The 20,351-nt window shown below is 27.1% G+C and overlaps 1 protein-coding gene across 1 annotated transcript in view; it reads left to right on the top strand.

Annotated features, from left to right (window-relative positions):
• LOC129965698 (tax1-binding protein 1 homolog B-like) overlaps positions 1 to 20,351 on the top strand; it is an 86,878-nt gene that overhangs the window by 63,344 nt on the left and 3,183 nt on the right. The window contains exons 26-31 of the mRNA XM_056079807.1: positions 2,126 to 2,180; positions 2,883 to 2,986; positions 5,391 to 5,466; positions 9,043 to 9,095; positions 10,734 to 10,836; positions 18,371 to 18,557. Coding sequence (XP_055935782.1) covers positions 2,126 to 2,180; positions 2,883 to 2,986; positions 5,391 to 5,466; positions 9,043 to 9,095; positions 10,734 to 10,836; positions 18,371 to 18,557 — 578 coding nt within the window. The remainder of the gene's footprint in view (positions 1 to 2,125; positions 2,181 to 2,882; positions 2,987 to 5,390; positions 5,467 to 9,042; positions 9,096 to 10,733; positions 10,837 to 18,370; positions 18,558 to 20,351) is intronic.

The following is a 20,351-nucleotide window of genomic DNA, read 5'->3' as shown; positions in this document are numbered from 1 at the left end:
AATTTTAATCCTTTAAATAATAATAAAATTATTATTTTTCTTAAACAAACATATACAGTTTTTTAGTAAATTGTCATTGTTGTTCAAAACATTAAAAATATCTGTGAAAAAAATGAATATTACAGGCATTTAGCATGTATTTTCCTGCTGTCCTATAAATAGGACAACAATCCGATACCCACTTTTTTTTCTTCAGATTGCCCATATCTCTAGATCGCATTTCTTGAATTCAGAGAACAATGTATGTTTTTATTTTTTCAAACTAGGGGACAGGGATTCACAAAATTTTGGAATGTTCCTTGGTATCAGTCCCCTTTGTCAAACAAGTTCTTTTATGTATGCTATATCACATATGCTTGTGAAACTTGTTTTTAGCATTTTCTTGTCTTTCCGTTAGTTCAGTTGTTGCTTTATTTTGTAGTTGCAAATTTGTTGACCATTTTTGTTGTTGTAAAATAGCCAGGAAATTTCTAACAGTGGAGGAAGATCTTGAATATAGGAATTCTTTATCCAATGAAGAGTTTGATGATCCTAAAATTACAATTATTCCACCAGAAGCAGTTGCTGACAAAGAAGAAATAGACAATTCTTTCACAAATTGTAATGCAGATGAAGCATGTGGTGATCTTTGAATTTGAGATACTACTAGAACTATAGAAGTGTTTGTCAAATATCTGTGAAAAATTAGGTTTGATGCAGAACCACCTAAATGGAATAAATGGGGACCAGAATTTTCGCTTTTCCCATGTTCTTTTTCTTCTCAACATCATCAACATATTGTAGATACAATATTAGGAAAAACTCCTGTTGAACTTTTTCTTATGATGGCTAATGATATGATATTGTATACAGATACAGAGATGAATCTGTATAAGTGCCAAAAAAAAGATCATTCTATTGAAGTCAACCAAAGTGTCATTGAAAAGTTTATAGGTAATCTTTTTTACAGAGGTTATCGCATTTTATCACATGAAAAAAATGTATTGGGAAAATTCTCCGATTACTGCTACAACCTTATTATACAATTATAGCCTGCACATGAATGCTGTTTTTGCATTTTTTTTATTGTATATAGACAGGGAATATTTTTTCCAGATTTGAGGGGCAACCCTGTACAAATAATGGGTCTACATTCTAGTACTTTACACACACTTGATTAAGATACAAATATTTTTTTGAAAATCAACCATGAATGATTCAAAATACTGCCTTTATATCCAAAACCTTCATTTTTTTTAATAAAAAGAATCAATCATCACCTTCAGATTCTTTCTCAATATTACTTTTTTTTCTTTGATATTAGTTTTGTTTGTTTGTTTTCTTCCATATTTAACTATCTAACAATCAGTTTTAAATTTTGAGAGATAAATAAAGCATATGATTGAAAATATTGCAAGATGAATCATTTCCCAACAAATACACTACAGCTCTTTTCATTAGCTAGATTTTTTTTAATTAACTATACTTTTCCTTACCAAAACTTCATTAAGCTTCGTTTTTGAGCAAATATATATGGTATAAATTCTTTAAAGATTGTCTTAAGGAATAAATAACAAAAAGTTTTAATACAAATAGATTGGGCAGAGGAACATGAAAACTTTTTTTTGCAGAAGTTAATTATTATATATTTTTTTATGTAATCAATTAATCCATTTACAAGTTAATTTGATAATTGTTATTCAAATGGTATTTTCTGTTGAAATTAATATTATTCAGATTGTTGAATTTCATTTTTCATGATGTTAAAAGGATATATAGATGCTGAAACTCCCAAGATACAAAAGTAACAGGTGTGCACAGTTTATAGTAGATACTTAATGGCATAAGTTTAAAAAGTCACAAAATCCTACTTAAATAGATTGAATATTTTCATTGACATGGAATAGAAAATAATAAGCATTTGCATTCAGAAATCTTGCTATTGTATAATTTCACTCTATGGATATCATTTAGATTTGTTGTAAAAAAAAAAAAAATGAGGATCCTCCTTCTGATTCTCATTTTGATTTGCAAAAAAAGAAATTATGCATTGAATATTTTTTTCTATTGGCTTCCTTTTCATTCACTACTATATTTATTTATCTGTCTCTGATGTTATTATTAATAATTTTATTTTGCTTCTCAGCAGATGAAATCTTCTGAAGGAGAATCCTCTCAGTCTTTATGTGAGAGCTCAAAGAGTAAGTATGGACCAAATAATTTAAAATCTGTACTTTAAATTATTTACATCTCATTCCTAGTCATATAACAAAGAAGTCATAGAAAGACTTATAAATATTTTAAACTGATCTTCTTGTGATGCATTATCAAAAACTGTTTTGCACTAAGTAGTATATATATATATATATATATATATATATATATATTAGTTTGGAAAATATTTAACTGCAAAATTATTTAAAATCATAGAATATATAAGCTCTAATTGCTTTTTTGATTATTTACAGAACAATATAGCAGACTAAAAATAAATGTTTTGAAACTAGTAGATTTAGATTGACATCATTATAAATTTAGAAGAAAAAAAACAAATAGAAAGCAACTGTCAAACAGGCAACAGATGAAGAGTCATATGGAATTATAAAATAGTTTTGTGTCTTAAATTGCTTCTGATGGTGTATATGAAGGAAGTTTCTGCAAATGAAATAAGAGTGTGGTGTTCTAGGTATTTTGAAAGTGTTGTGAAAGCTACACATTTAAAGAATGGTCTATATAAATATATTTTAAATATCTTTATTTTTATATATATATATTACTAGTTAACTTTTAATACACCTGAAGCAACTAAGGTTTTTTTTTTAAATGTAAAATTGTTGTTGTTTTAAACAATTAAAAGACCAAGATTAAAATATATATATTTTTGACCAATTTGAATTTTACAGCCACATCTTCCTTTGAAGTGGTGAAAAAGGATTCAGTACAAAATATCAATGATTCTGATACTGGTGAACACATGTTTGAAAAAGCTTCATTAATTTCAAATGAGGTATGAAATTTGAAATTCTAGTATTTAAAAACACAATTTAGAATTTTATTTATAGTATATACTTATAGTTAATTTCCCCCTCTCTTCAATCTTGTGGAATATTTTTGTAAATTCAGTAATTTTTGCTGAATTGCAAAAACATATATAATATGCTTTAAATATGTGGTGCATCAAGTTTTTAATGCTAACATTGCAGTGTTTTCTATATACTTTTTGATTATTTATCCTCAGTAAAAAGAAAGGTTTACTTTTTGCTAGTATTATTGAAATTTAAAGCTTATAAGAATGTTATTAGTTTTTTAATAAGTAAACATCTGTATACAAAGAGTAATTAAACATATAAACAACTAAACTAGCCAAAACCTATTCTTGTTTTTCAATCTTTTTTCTTCACTGTGAAATGTATTAAAAATTATAGAAATCATTTTATTTATACTTTTCGATTTGGTAGTGTACACAGATTACCAAGATTGATAGTAAACACAGATTGGTAGTATACACCGATTTGGTAGTATACACAGATTCCATAGAAAGAATCAGATTTCTTGTTCCATAGAAATACTCCATGTTCCATAGAAATACTCCATTCTTCATCAGAAAATTTTGATACACTTTTGGCATGAAATTCTTTATTGGATTTAATTCCTGGACTTGTATTATCATTAGAAGGACTCAAAAACATTTAGCATCGTTATTTGATATGTCTTTTTTTTTTTTCTTTTACTAATGTTTGTCTATGATATGGTGTACACATGTCACAAAATATGCATTAAAAACGAAATGAAGTATAACTACATATGTTGAAGATAACATTTCTAACACAAAGAAAATATGCAATCAGATGGCACACAAAATATTATTTTAAGAAAAGGGTTTTACTTCCCCTCTCTTCTCTTCATCTCCTCATTGGTAACCATTCTTTCTATGAAATACATAAACCATTCTCATGACAGGTGGGATTGATTATCAGCATATGAAAATAAATAAGAAAGCCATAAAAATGTTAAAATGAATTTATTTTGGATACAGTCAAAAGGGTCAGTACTTGTAATTGTCAATATACATGGTAATATTGGTAAAGAATAATGAATAAAAGTAAATGTATGTTGCAAATAATTTAATAAAACTTTAATAAATATATTTAAAAATATTCTTATTTTCAAACGTTTTTAGGAAAAATAAAAAATATTGAAATTATAAATAATCAAATAAAGAAGTTCAATTATGTTTAATTGGATTTCAAGACAGTATTACTACTACCTTATTTCTAGTGTTAAATTAAAATTATGTGACAAATATATTAAATATAAAAGTATTATTTCAAGGAAAAAAAATGCTGATTTTTATTGGTTTAAAATCAAGTAGAATAATCACTTCTTTTTATGTGTGTAAATGTAGTGCCATTTTAGCATTATTATTTCTTTGCAGATGTAGTCACTCTATGAATAAGACAACAAATTCTCTTAAAAATTGAGAGTTGGAAGAATTGGATAATTAAACAATGAAGTAATTAAAATCTTTTTTAAGGCTCATTCATACCTTCTGGAAGAAAAATTATTTTGCTTTGAAGCATCTAAGCAGTTTGTCCATAATTATTAAATTTGGAAGTATTAATAATTATTATTGGGTTTTTTAAAGCAATGATTAAAAGTTTCCATTATCTAATTCAAGTACAGAGACAGAGAGGGAAGAAAATCTTTTTAAAAAATGAGGAACACCAAGTATCTGATTATATGAATCCTTCAATTCTTCATTGGGTTTTCATTTGTAGAATGAAAGTTTTCTACTTACATTATATTCTTTTGTAAAATATAAAATTCTGTCTGTTTCTCCAATATTGATGAAAAATAGTGCTGCTTTGTTTCAGGGATTTAAATTTTTATGCTGAAATAAAATAATCTGATTAATGTCCATTGTGAATGTGAGGAAAGCATTATTATTTTTTAATGCTTTAATTATTCACATACTGAAATTTAAAACTGGTATTTTCAGAGAGAGAGAGATAGAAAATTATAATTTTGTTTATTTCAGTATTCATTCATTAATCAATAGCATTTGAAATACATTAATAATTAAATTATTTCCAGTGAGAGATTAATTAACATTTATTTCACTTGTACACCATGCAGATCAATATTCAGTTGTAGCTCATCACTGAAACACTTATTCTTTCATAATTTCCAGATTGCAATGAAAATACAATTAAAAATGTGGAAATTTTATATTATTTATTGTGGTTAGTAGAAGTTTAACATTGAAACTATTACAAATGTGATTCTTATAAAATTTCAACAAACTTATAAGAGACATTGATCTTGAAATTCTTTGAGAAATTTGTTTGAATAAAATTGATATTTTTTGTTTATTATATGAATATTCTTTATTTATTGCTTATTTTGTGTAGAAAAACAATGATTCAAAATCCAGTTCTATGGGCCATGCTGCAATTGAGTCTGTTGCGGATATTTTAAATGGCAAAGGTATTAATTTATTCTTATATAATTCTTTTGTATATGCATCATGACAAATGTAATTTATCATTCATAACAATATTATATTTATGAATTTATGATATAACATGTAATGTAAGTATGAAAACACTATAGTACTTTTACAGGGAAAAATGCTGTGTAATAGTGTTTTTAAAGTCATTAAATTGAAAGTAAAAATATCATTAAATATAATTTTTTCTCACAAGGAATAATTTTAATAGAGCATGGAACAATATTCATAATAACATGCAGTTATGTTATTAATTCATTTTGTCTTGTACTTTATGTTATGTATTATGGTAGTGACAGAATTGGAAAATCAGGGAAATGTGAGGAAATTTTGCCAATCTGAAAAAATCAGGGGGAAATGCTGATGAGAGCATTTCGCACCAAGTATGCATGTAATCAATGATTTTGCAAAAATCTTTCTGTGCATCCGAAGCCTAATGTTGCCAACACAATTGTAGCATCGACAGCCCTGGGCAGCTTTCTTTCAAGAGTATGGTGACTTTTTGGAATATCATTAGGATAAGAAGAGCACTAAACTAATGAATATGGCTAACAACAACCTTAATGAAACTTTTGGAAAGCTCAGTTTACACTTTTCAAGGAACAAGAGAGGGTTAATAATTTTGGCTTAACCTGCACTTGCAGGCTAAACCTTGTAATGATGGTATATCATTATTAAAAACGATACTTTACCATAGCAACAGTAATATAAAGAGAGAATTATCAATCAATAAAGATTGTCTATGGGAGAATATGAGAAAACAAACACTCATTGCAAGATGAATGGTTTATTACAATATTCAAGCAAATGGTTGAATAATTAATTTTAATTGTTAAAACAATTGATTTTGAATGCAAACAATTTACAAACAAAATATGAAGATAATTAAAGAAAAGAAATGGATGGAAAGGAATTAAGTGAACATTTGAAAAGAAAAAGGCAAGCTGAGTATATAATTTTGTAAAAGAAGCTTTTAAATTGCTTAAAGCAGTACAAGCTTATATATATATGGCTAGTTCTACCACCGGAAAGACTGATTTACAAGCATCTTATTGGATGCTGGAAATTTTAACAATTTGTCCATTAGGAACTGAGATATGTCTGATTGGCCTAGATGGTTTTTGGCCTGCCTCCTGAGAACTATGAGGACGGCAGTCTTAAGCTGCGAGTAGTCGTAGTTGGAGTCGTAATCAAGTGTCGAATCTTTGAGAGAAAAGAGAAGCAACAGCAGAGTGCCAGCGTTGTGTGGAACCAAGCTATTGCTGAGCTGAGCCCTGTTGTCTATGTGGAAGCAGCGTCATGTCGTTTGTGGAGTAGCCAGTCCTTTAGTAGTGAGTCGGCAGTTGGATATAGCTAAAGCGTGGAGACAGTGAGAACTTCAACAGTTTGGAGAGACCGTAAAGCGAAGCTCGGAAGATCCCCTCTCCTGCTAGATTCTGTCTGGCTGCTTTGGGTTCTGTGATCAATTACTACTTGTGGACTACTGTTTCCTGCTGTGTGCTGTGCTGTGCTGTCCTGTCCTGTACGTCTTGGCTGCATATAATTCTCATCTTTGTATTCGTCATCTGTGTCTTTGTGTTTAATAAACATCGTTGGTGTTTTCTACTGAGGCCTGCTGATTGTGTTTTCACATCATACACCCACTACAGGGGAACCCGGTGATTCGTAATATATATATATATATATATATATATATATATATATATATATATATATATATATATATATATATATATATATATATATATATATATGCAGGCAGTGTAATTTATATTATTCTAGCTCTTGGAACTGTATTGGCTGCAAGAAGAATTTGCTTTTATTTCATTGAATGTAGAAATGCCTTCTGATATTTCTTCTACCACTTCAGAAAATACGTAAAAGAAACGATTCCATTGTGAATCTAATTTCAAAAATTTTTTAATTATGTTTGGATATTAATAAATGTGTTTAATCCATTCTTAAATGTCAGCACCACCAAATATATATGTAAATATCATATTAATTCTTAAAAAATGATATTAGTTAGATTTTATATTTTGAAATAGATACTTTAATATCTATTATTTGTTATGATAATACAGCTTATGTTTTGTATTTTTTTAATTACATGTACCACAGTACTAGAAACGAATCATTAAGATTTATAGAAGAAATTTAAAACCAAGCATTGCAGTGGTTAATCTATAAAATGTTCTTTTTTACTTGTTTTTCCTACTGCTGCTAATCATTTATATATAAACGAAGTGATATATCATAAAACATAGTGTAGCTTTTTAAAAATCTATTTTTCTAGGTTTTCAGTCGATTATCCAGAGAAGTATTTACTAAATACAAAATCTAAATGGCATCAAAATTTCTCTTTTCCTTCATGCTACTATGTATTAGGTTAAACTAATGATTCACTTTGTGTCTCATTTATTTGTTCCTTGTAATATTGAACCCCACATAGATTTTGGAAACTCTATTAATAATAAAGATGAATGTATGTGTGTGTGTTGGTGCTCTACTGGTCAGGCTGTTTGACTTACAGATTCAAAATTTTACTCATATGTACTTTGGAGAGTGTGAATGTGCACTTTAGAGCAGTTTTTTTTTTCTTTTGAAATGTTAATTAAAAATTAAGTTAAATTTTGATATCTTCCACGATTTTTCGAAAATATTATTGCACAAAAATGAATATTATACCATTTTAAAATTTAATAAATTATTTTTTAAATGATCCAATTTAGTAACCAATCAAATATTTTTTTAAAAATTTATTTTTTAATAATTTCCAAGTAGATTACAATACGAAAATAGCATTGAATAAATTAACAATAAGAAAATAGCATTGAATAGTTAAAAGAATATGTTATATTTAAACAAATCTATAATTTTTTCAGGTAATGAGATAAACTAAATTTTATGTATAAGGTGTTTTTGTTTCGTTAAATATTTAATTGCTTGATTTTATTCCAGTGTTGAAAGCTAATGAAGAAGGATTCTCTTTAAATATGTGTCGTTTACAAAAGGGTTTAAAAAAAAGCATTACAATGTTGTAAAATTTAGAAGATAGATAATCTGCAGATGTATGTTTTAATAGCGCTATAATATCATGGCACTAATCTCCTTAGGAAAGATCCATATGCAGAATCAACATAACATGTGAAATACAATTTAAGTATCTGACAATTTGTGGGAATCCTGTACATGGAGTTGAATTTAAGCAATTAATAGATATTAAACATTAATCAATATTCCCAGGAAACATTTACTTCAGGGGACTACTACAGATTAAATTATCTGGATAACTGTAGTTATGTATCTTCTAAAAGTTTTCATTATAAAAGAATGTCACACATTTTCTTTGTATTCTATTGTATTATGCTGTTTTCTCTTCATTTAGTATGTACTTGTTGAATGAGATTCTTGATTGTTTGCGGAATGAAGTTAGCTGCATTGCTTTCTGTTTTAATTTCTAAAGATTGTATATATGAATCAATGTGTATTCAATTATTAATGGATGAGAGAATTTACTTATTATTTAGTATTTATTTTTATTATTTTGACAGCAGAAGAACCCATCTTTGATGTATGTACTGCGACACACAGCATGAAACATAAAGTATGTATATGAAATGTATTGCATTCATTGCACTGTGTTATAGAAAAAGTCTGTGTTATGATTTTTTAAAATTTTCTTTTATGATATAATTTCTTCCAGATTGTTCTTTTTATATTCTGTATCTCTTCCCTCTATCTAGTGTAATTTCAGTATTGTTTAAAAGATTTTTTTCTTTTGTTTTACATTTTTTCTATTAAAGAATTTTGTTTGTGAATAAAATTTTAAATGTAATATTGATAAACAAATAAATATATTTAAAAATTATACTTAAAAATATATTTATTTGGTTTATGTTATATTATTTATAATTTACTAAAAATTGAAAAAACAACATTTAGAAACAGTATCTGATTTTTTTTTAATGAACGGAGAACATTTCAGATTTAGCAATCTATCTTTATAGAAAAATATTTTATTACAATTTTCTAAGAACCTCCTTTTATTGATAATGTTAAACAGATGCTGTTATATATTTGGGGAATTCTTATTGGTAATGCATACCAATAAATGCACAATGAGATCATTTATCTTTTAATGTTATTAATCAGTACATGGATTATGAATTTGAAAATAAGAACTAATATAAATTTTTGGTTTTTATTTTAATTAATTTGATAGTTAATTATCTCTACAATTCCATTTAGAAAATTCAGACACAGATATTCAAATACTGGGTTAAAACCAACGGTTAAAAGGCCATTGGGCTCTGGTGTGGTTTATTGTGGCATGTATAAAAATTAAAAATTTGTGGTCAAATTTTTGGTAATTCATTTGCTTCTATATCAATATCGACGTTTTCAAAAATAATGTATCCATCCAAATTAACTAGTAATTTGTTAACTTTTATAAATGTGGGAAAAGATTCCAATTTTGTTATTTTATTGTTAATCTTATAAAAGTTTTTATTGTTTTATTTTTATTGTTAATCTTATAAAAGTTGACAATTTTTTGTTAATGATAGGTTCTCTCCCCCCCCCCCCCACCTCCACATTTTATGTTTTTTGTTCAAATCAAAAATTTGTTCTATAATGAAGAAATTGTGCTTCTGCGGTGTTGCAGAAATAAATATTAAAATTTAAAATTAATTTCAAAAATACACATTTAAATTTAAGCATTTTTTAATAAAAATAATGTGTTATTATAAATTAGGCTATCTTAGGAAATACTCAGGTTTATGTATGCATGATGTGAAAAGTGCTTAATTTTTTGCTTAAAAAGTGCTTAATTTTAGCAACAATTTCTTACTCTATATGGTAAATTGCAATGAAAATTTCTATCACAGAATCTCAAAGTGTAGAGCTTTTAATTTAATGTGCTGTTCACCTTCTGTAACAGTGTGTTTGGGAAAAGAAAATAGCATTGAATAGTTAAAAAAAATATGTTATATTTAAACAAATCTATAATTTTTTCAGGTAATGAGATAAATTAAATTTTATGTATAAGGTGTGGTTATGTGTAGTAACTGTTAGAATTTTTTAACTACACTGGTAAAGTCATTATTAGTCAGCCTAAAGAATTAATTCTCATTATATACTACTATTAAAGTACAGGAAAATGTATGAAGACTTATTTGCATATATGATGTTTAATTTTGATTTTCTTTATTTTAATTTTGATTTTATTATTATTATTGTACAGCATCCTAACAATTCTGTACAAGGAACCGAAACACAAACACTCTCAAACAAAGAGTTAAAGACTCCCACTGAAAATTGTTCTGGTCACCTCAGCACATTTGATGGTAATTTTTTGCTCTTTCTTTTATTAGTAGTTACTTTTAAAGATCTTATATGTGTAATGACATTTTTAATCAAAGCATATAAAAATTTTAAGAGAGTTACTGAATCAGAGCATATAGTTTCTTTGCAAATCGTTAAGAACTGCTTATTTTTAATGGTTTTTTACATAAAGCCATAATTGTCTTTTTTTTCAGATTTTTTTTAAAAGAAAAATACTGAATATAAAAAAAAAAGTTTAAAAAGTTTTACTTTGTTACAAAATTATGTCAGATCTGCCTATTTATATGATTACATTTTCTTTGTGGTGTCTGATTTTTCATCTTTCGATGAGACTCAATGAATCTGAAAGTTTGTGGAAAATGATTTATTTCAGTTAAGGACAATACTGATAGTATGGGGGAAATATATTTTCTTCATTTACTTGATTATTCCTTCACCTTATTAACCTCTAGCTTATGGACTAACTATTGAACCAGATTATTTTTTACCTGTCCTTACGAACTCAGTACAACTGCTGTATCAGCAACGAGTTTGGAATTTCGTTCCCCACTAGAACTTTCCAGCTGAACCCTAATTGCCACGTAAAATCCCCTCCCTTTTTTATTGCACCCTTTAGGATCAGGAGATTTCGTCCATCAGATGTTATAATCATTGCTGGCGCTAGTAAGTTTTGTGAATCCTGCTTTGGCGGATTTTTTTTTTAATGCAATATTTCCTAAGAGGTATGGAATGAGTTTACATAATTTCATTTGTGAATAGTGTTCAATTGAAAACTCTTCTTTCCCCCTATTTTTTAATTTTTAACTTTATAAATTTCTTAATATTTTCACTTAATATAATTTTGTAACTTTATAATAATATATGTTTATAGTTGGGCCGATCTATTCATTTAAATATTTGAACCAAGAATTTACTTAAAGTTTCATTTCTGATGGAATGGTATTATGAAGATAATCAGCACCCTAATCAAATTGTGACTTCTTGGCTCCTATTTGTCATAAATGATGCAGAAAAACTAAATTGAACCTCGGTTCCCCCCCCCCCCCTCTTTGTCATTATATTTTACATTGAAAAGTGACAAATCACTTTGTTTTGTCTTCATGCTTACTCCCCCCCCCCCCTACTGGAGCTTGGGCATATATACTTCCCGTCACTAATGTATTATTCTAACACAGTATTAAAAAATCCACAACTTACAATTTTTTTCAGCTTTAAATTTTAATACTTGAACTGGATATATTCCTGCAAAAAATACATTTTTGTTTTGAGTTTTAAGTAAGCTATCGGTTTCATAATTTATGAAAACGATTGATTTAATAATTTATAATTAATCATTCATTAAAAGTTATAATTCTAATTTTAAAGTATTGAAGAAGGTTGTTAAAATATATCAAAAATAATAATTAGTAATTTTTCTATATCAGATGAGAAATATTAAAATCTATATATCTTTATCTTCATTTCAATCCACTGAGATGTTACTAGACAGCTAAATTATTCCAGAAATATTTGTTTTGAAATAAAATAAAGTAGCTGCATAAAAAAAGTCAGGAATTCTAGATTTAATTTTAAGCATTTCTGAAAGATGATCTAAATCAGCTGCTAGTAAAAGTACTTGTATTTAATAATGAATGCTGATCATTTAGAATGCCAGATATTTTTTAAAGTTTTTTGCGAACTACTTTTCAGCGTAATATTATCGCAATGTAATCTTATGAATTGAATTCTAAGTAAACCATATCTAATCTTACTTTTTAAAAATTGTCTTAAATCTGGTGATTGCCTATGTATTAGTAAATGTTTCTGCAGAAAAATAATTTTTTGTTATAATTCAGTTATTGATTGTCTACAATATTGAGCATATTTTTCAAAAATACTACACTGCAATGAGTAATTGAAATTCTCAGGAAAAAAAATCATTATAAATTGTAAGAATCGACAATAGAATAGGAAAATGTTACTAGTAATTTTATTTAAAACCGTTCGAACTATGTTAGGAATAAAAATTATATTCGATTTCTGTGTGTGCAATATATTAATACTAAAACATTCAAAGATGTTTTAATGTACAAAACAGCAGATGATTGTTATCTGTGTTGTGCACAAAGAAATGGGAATATTTTTAAAAAGGAAATATAAACAATTATTATCTTTATGCATGATATATAAATCGTCACATTTTATCAAAATTGATGAGTTAGAAGAATAACAAATAATAATAATAATTTCACAATGATGTGTTCAAGCTTTATAAGAATTAAATTTACAGCTTCAGTAATGCTTGATAAATTTATATAATTACAAATATGATTGAAAAATCGACACTATTTTTTTTAATGTGCTAAATAATTTTGCAGCAGTTATCCTAATTGCAATTTATTTAATGTCATATTATTTAATTCAATATTTTCTCCCTCAGAATTAGTAAACTAATTTTTCGGAAAAGAAAAAAAAAATAATACTGCAATAAAAAGCTTTTTCTAGGGTTCAGACGTGGTAAAACTGCAAAAAAGCAACCTGGTTATGATGGAGATGGCAGATGACCAATTACCACTACGGGTGGTCGAAATCGGAAAGATTATTTCCAACAATTGCCTTTAAAAGAAGGGGAAAGCATCTTCTAGATATCTCACTGAATGCCTGTATCCAAAGTAACTTTTCTGAGTTTGGGTTTCTGAAGCTTAAAGGTTAAATAGGGGGGGGGGGATTTATTTCTTTTCGAAGATAATTTTATGCTTTTATTTAACATAGTGTTAGTTTTTAAAGTGACTTCAGCTTATCATTGAGGGTTTTTTTCTGGTGTATTTTTTATATTTCAACCTTATTTAGTCAATCACAAATAGTAATTTTTTTAAAAAAATATTTTTATTTTAAGCAATTCTATACAGAAAAGAACTTTTTAACACTCTATCGAGAAAATGTGTATTTAATTCACTGTGGACTTCTGAAAATGCATACTTTGAAAAAAAAAACAAATCATAAAGTAAAATGTTCATCCTGTTTCAAAGTTACTTGTAGATCATTTAATATTTTTGTCTAAGATATGAAAAACAAATTAATATCAATAAAATTCATTTTTTTTTTTTTTTTTTACTTGTATATAAAATATTTTGAGAGACAGAATCTTAAATGTCAAAAAATTCAAACTCTTTCTAATTTTGCCCTCTCTCCATTATTCAAACCTCTGAAAAATGGAAAATTTTAAAATTATGTGCTGTCCATGAACACAAGATAACTAAAAAACAATTTGAACAAGAGGGAAGAAATTTGGACTAAATTTGTAGTTTTCTGCCAGTTTTGAAATCCATTCGTAAGAAATCTGTCTGATGACGCGAATATAAATGAACATGCTAACTATAATATGCGAGTTAGATTAATAAAATTTGATACACAGATGTAGCATTTAAAATGTGAATCAATATTAGTTTTTAAACCGCATCCTTCAAGGAGTTAATCCTTTTACAGTTTGTACATTCACATGCAAGTAAATGCAATAGATGAAAGTGCAACAACTCATATAAATGAAATTTTATTTGTGATCTTATTACTAAAATAATTCCATGCCAAATTTTAGTTTGAATTACTCAAAAAAATGCATCCAAGATGTATATTATTTTACTTAAATGTAAATCTCAAAACTGTTGTTGGAAGGATTATAAAATAAAAATTTTCATGCCCTTGCTCAGTGCCTCTAATTTTTATATGAGATGGAGAGATAATACAATTTCATTGGGGAGGGTGTAAGAATGTTTTGTGGAAACTACTTCTGCTGCTTCCACATGCATTGCAAAATATATTAAGTCATTTCTTCAAATAAATCGGAGTGATTACCCACTTTTACCTTTTTATACATTTGATATTTGTAAGCTAATAAAACAGTGAATTATTTTTTAAAAAGTTTTCAAAGAATTTCTTTTGTGAAATTATTTCTTCACTACATTGCTATTGGCAGTTTATTTATTTTATTAATATATCATATTCTGTAATTGCTAAAAGTTTATATAATTGTAAGAGGGAAGAAATTAGTGAAAGCTTTATGCTCCTCTAAAGAAATGTCTGATAAAGTTAGATACTTTTCAAATACTTGCCACCTTTGGTGACAAATTTGTTCACCTAGATTAGTGGGTTTTTAGGCTCTTAATTATTAATATGGATGCATTTCTTTAAAAAACATTTTACCTTGGAATTTGATATGACTAAATCACATGAATTTAATTAAAGTAATTTACTGCAAATTACAAAGTGCATATATTATAAAATAAAGGTGGGAGTGAAAATCCTACTACTGATTTAATGATTCCAAAAGCAAGTACTTGAATGTTTTGATGGAGAGTTTGAATTCCATCATAGCATTTAAAAACATGATTACAAATTGTGTATCAAATTGAATTAAAAATATTATCAAAGTTAAATGAAAACATATATGAAAAGGAAATTTATGTAACTAAAAAGTTATCTTATTTATTTGTTTCTAGTTTTAAGATAATGCAAAAAACACTTTTATAAGGTAATTATTTTAAAAGATATGAGTACCAATTTCTGTAGGCAAGGTATAATGATGACGGCTAGACTTAAGATTAATATAAAGGTGGCAAAATTGAAACTTTTGGAGCTATTTCTCACCATATATAATTGTGACATTTTTTTTTTTTTTTTTTTTTTTTGAAATTTAAAAGTTGTTTGTTAACATTTCTGGTATACACTTAGGATTGTAGACCTTGAAAGAGTTTGGATGGGTATGATTTTGATGTGCTTAGTGAGGAATTATACATTAATCTCAAGCCTTACCACATTTACTTATCTCGCAGCATTTAAACCTATATTTGGGCTTGACTGAACTCTTTGTTTGAAACCTATTTCTTAATTTCTTTTATATCTTCTTTGCTCTGACTGAATGCCTAATTTGATGTCATGATGAACTATCTCCAGAACACTTCTAATACTAAGCAAATAAGCAAAGAATTTGATTCAGAACAACTGAAATTTGTTCAATAAATGAGTGAATGGTTCAAAATTCATATATTGTTTTGTTTATATTGGACTGTTTCTATTCAATTATTCGTAAAAAGCTCAATTTCTGTGCCACATGCATTAGCATTTTATATATATAGATTGTTGTCAGTAGTTTCTTTTGTGACGTCTATGGGCTTTTTATCTAGTCATCACTCTGTGAACTCTTCGCTTTGTTGTTCCTCTTCAATTGAACTGTACAAACCTGAACATGGACTGAATCGCATCAGCGAAACTGCTCTGTAACTGCTAACTGACTGAAATGTCAGTTTGTTTTTGTGCACACTCTTGTGTTTGTAGATAAAATTTCTTGCTCTCTACATCTAAGATAACAGGGGATAACAGCCATTGTTGTGATAAATCCCAACCTCTTACTTCTTTGAAGCTCAAGTTCAAGCTTGTTTTAAAAATTGTTGGAATTTATAATGAATAGATTTCCAGTAAACTATGTATCAATAAAAAAATTTGTGAAAGAGAAATAACTGTGAGAAAGAAATAAAGGGGGGGGGGACATGTTCTATGTTGTTATTACTTCAGAAAAACTAAAAAGACGATCTGTGTAATGTTACCTTCTTTGTATCCATAGATTTATTTCATGGAATTTATAAATAATATTACAATTATTTTTATTCTATGTCAAGAATTTTAATTCCAGGGATATTAAATTAGATGAGTTTTTTTTTTCATCTTTTTAATTTCTTATAGAGAAGCATTGAACCATCATTGAAGTGGTAAATTTGATTGAAATGTCATGTTTCACAATGTTAGTCTATGTACATGTAAGACAGTCTGGTGAAATCCACTCAATAAATGCTACTAAAGAACTGAAAATATCACCAACATCAGCCTGTTTAAAATACTACTTAATTTTGGCGAGTTGATGGCCAAAGAAATAGCTTTCATTTATGTACAGGAACTTAGAATCTGATTTCTTGATCTCTTAATGGAAAAAAAAAAAAAATTCTCGTTGATGAAATAATTGCTGAAATTAAATATTAAACTACTGTGTTTGTTCATCAAATCAGAGACTTTTAATTACAAATAAATCGAATGGAGTCAAAAATTGAACAAATTGAAAGACTTTGGGAAAAATTTCAAAAAATAAGCAAAATTTTATTTACATATTCTGTTATATGAGCATGATTTTTATATTCAAGCTTTATTTAATTTGTTTATAATCTTTCAATTGAAATGTTCTTGAAGTAGTGGTATAAAGTTTTTCTTAATGTTACCAACTATGGTGTGATAAAATGATTATGCAAGATATTTCTATAAAAATTTACAGTTAGTCAATAATAGTGACTTAATAAAACTTTTTAAACGAAAATAGCATAAAAATTTTTTAAATAACTTAACTACAATGTTGGTGAAAAATATTTAACAATTACTGGTGATATTTTATATTTTATAAAATTGGATATATTATTATGGTTCTATAGTCAAAAGTACTTGGTTGATATTGGTTTTTATTTTTTGCTAAAAATACTTGAAATGTGCTTATTTTTTAAAAAATAAAATTTGAGTATGCACCTTGTTTGATCATGAACAAAACATTTCTGTATGTTCTACTTTACAAAGAATGATAATTAATTTAAATATACAGTTCTCTATATACACCAAGTAATGCAAACTGACTAAAATATGTAATAATAATTGAAAGATAGTTTGGGGGGGGGAGACAGACATACTGATGCTTCCAAGAAAGATTCAAGAGCATACAGAATATACTCTAGAAGAGGAAGTTTCTCAATTTTTCAAAATCGTGTTAAATATCGCTTTTTTTTTTTTACTCGCATTTTCCCTCAACCACACGGTTGTTCCAAATTAGAGTTGGTATGAATGCACTTGTGTAAATATTTAACAATTTATGCTAAATAACTTAATTTGGATTACCTGGATTGTTAAAGATTTGATTTAGCTGAGATTTGGTTTATAAAGCAGGTTTTTGTAATGCATAACTTTTCCCACAATAAGCATTTTAATACCATTATTTTGATTTTCTTTCACGCCATCCTAGTGCATGAATCATGATAGCCTGAATTAATTTATTCTTACACATTTACATCTTGACTTTAGCCGTTTGTATTGTATAAATAAGATGAAATTTTTTATATAAATTTCAGTTTTGTGATAAATGATGAAAAGATTTTAAATTCATTTTTGCTCAATACCTTTATATGTTTGTAATAAAAGGAAATATTGGCTATTAGCTTTTTGCTAATGCTTTTAAAAAGGCTATTGGACACAATTTTATTAATTTTCATTTTGTAGTAAGGAATATTTCATTTCAATTTGCTTTTCTTTGATCTCTTTTTGGTTAGAGATTCTAACCCTTAAATCGTCGCAATTAATGTATATTCTTTAATATATATATATATATATATATATATATATATATATATATATATATATATATAAATCTTTATTTGTCTTTGATGCCTACTTAATCACATTTTCTTTAATTATAAAACGAATAAAGCATTCTAAAAAAAGAAGCATTATTAAAAAATCCTTGTTTTTTTTTAGATTTATTACCATCAATCTATGAGTCTAAAAATGAAAATTTGGCTGCCCAGACAACTGCCAGGAATACTGAAATTGTTGAAGTCAAATCAAATCAGGCTTCACTTTTTTCAGATTTTGCATCATATGAACATTTTCAAGAAGTAATTAAAGGAATTTTTGCAAATATTAAAAATCCTGCAACATCAAGGTGAGTAAAAATTCTGCTTGACTTGTTTTTTCGTTTTTTTTTAAATTTTTTTTTTATTTCAATACATTTTTGTTGACAAAATACATGTAAAAAAGCCTTTTTGTGTGTGTGTGTGTGTAGCAGTTTGGGGTTGGAGATTAAAAGTAATAGTGGAAAGCGCATGAAATAATGAGGAAACAAAAAGTTCTTTATTTGCATAATATTTTTATAACAGATGATATACTAGTGACATAGCTTAAATAAAAAAGAATTTTGTGGGAGAAATATATTGAATAGTTTTGGAGTTCTATTTAGTTTGTATTATCAAATCATCTTCGAAACAATTGTATTGATTCTGAATGGTATTATTACATGATTTTCAAACAATTCTTATTTGTTAGAGAATATTTTTACATAATGGAGCCATTTACACTCTCTGAGAGAGCAGACATGCATCTTATGTATGGAACTGTAAATTGGAATGGAAGCAAGGCATTGAGGTTGTAACACAAATGCTTTCCCAGTGCAACAAAACTGGATCACAAAATTTGTCTGCATCTGCACCACGAGTTTTGCAGGAGCAGTTCATTTCATGTCAAGAAACTGTATGCACCCTCATGATTGCATTGCATTTCCTACCCCATATTCCAATACACAAAAATTCTTCTTTTTATGTATTTTATTTAGTTTTAAATTTTGGTGCATGAATTCAGCACACTTTGTATATATAATATTGATGACTAATGTTCAGATTATTTAAAACTAGTATATCAGATTTATTCAGTTTCAATCATCAGTACAATCGTTTAAAAGGAAGTAGATAAGTACATGTTTGAATTTTTTAAATTATTCTTAATTAAGATTAGTTATTAACATTTTATTATCATTTACTGGATTATTTTTTTCCCTGGATAGCTGACATAGCATTTGGATTATCAAATAAATATTCTTATGTATGACTTTACTAAAAATTATTTATTATATATTTATAACTAAATCTACCTTCTGTATCCACTATAGTCTCTGTAATTTCTGTAGGCGTTTCAAGGACACTCATTTTCCCTACTTTTCACTCTTTCTACTTCTCCATTGCCATGGTCTTGTCAAAGCTTGTTTTTTTTCTATGCCAATAGGTTTTGGGAATACCTTACCTTCAGAATACCTTAACAGATGTATAAAAAAAAAAAAAAAGAGTGGCACTGCTATCTGCCTTAGCGTTGCGAGGCAGACAACCAGTTACGAGGTAGAAAATGTGACCTTGAACTGCCTACAAAAAATACATAGACTAATGTAATGTTGATTGTGTTATTGTTGACAGTGACATAAAATCTCATTGCGATATTTCCTGATGATTGAAATTTTGTACCCTTAATCATTTGTCATTGAAAATGACTTCTGCATTGTCCTTGTAAATACATACATTTTATTTTGATTAGTTTCATAAGCATTTTTAATCCTTTTTTTTTTCCCCTTTCATTTCAATTTAGCAATTTTTTTCTTAATATTATAGCAAAAGTATTGCAATAGGAATTGTATTTCAAGATAAAATAATTTTAAATTAATTAAAAGCTTAAGTTTTAAAACAAGGTTAATAATCAAGTTCTCATTAAAAAAATATTTGGAAATATTGGCAAAAGAAAAAATGTTTTTAATGCAAAATTATTATTCCTTGTTTGTTGATTGTAAAACTGGTTTATTATTAACTCTTAAAATAAATTTGACTTTATCAAACTGTTTGATTTTGTGATAATGAGCTGAGTTTTCCAGTGGAAAATAGTAGGTTGTAATTTTTTTTATTGAAGCTGTGAAATTAGT

Source organism: Argiope bruennichi, chromosome 4 (genome assembly GCF_947563725.1).
Source record: "Argiope bruennichi chromosome 4, qqArgBrue1.1, whole genome shotgun sequence".
NCBI lineage: Eukaryota > Metazoa > Arthropoda > Arachnida > Araneae > Araneidae > Argiope > Argiope bruennichi.
This window is presented reverse-complemented; position numbering and strand designations above follow the sequence as displayed.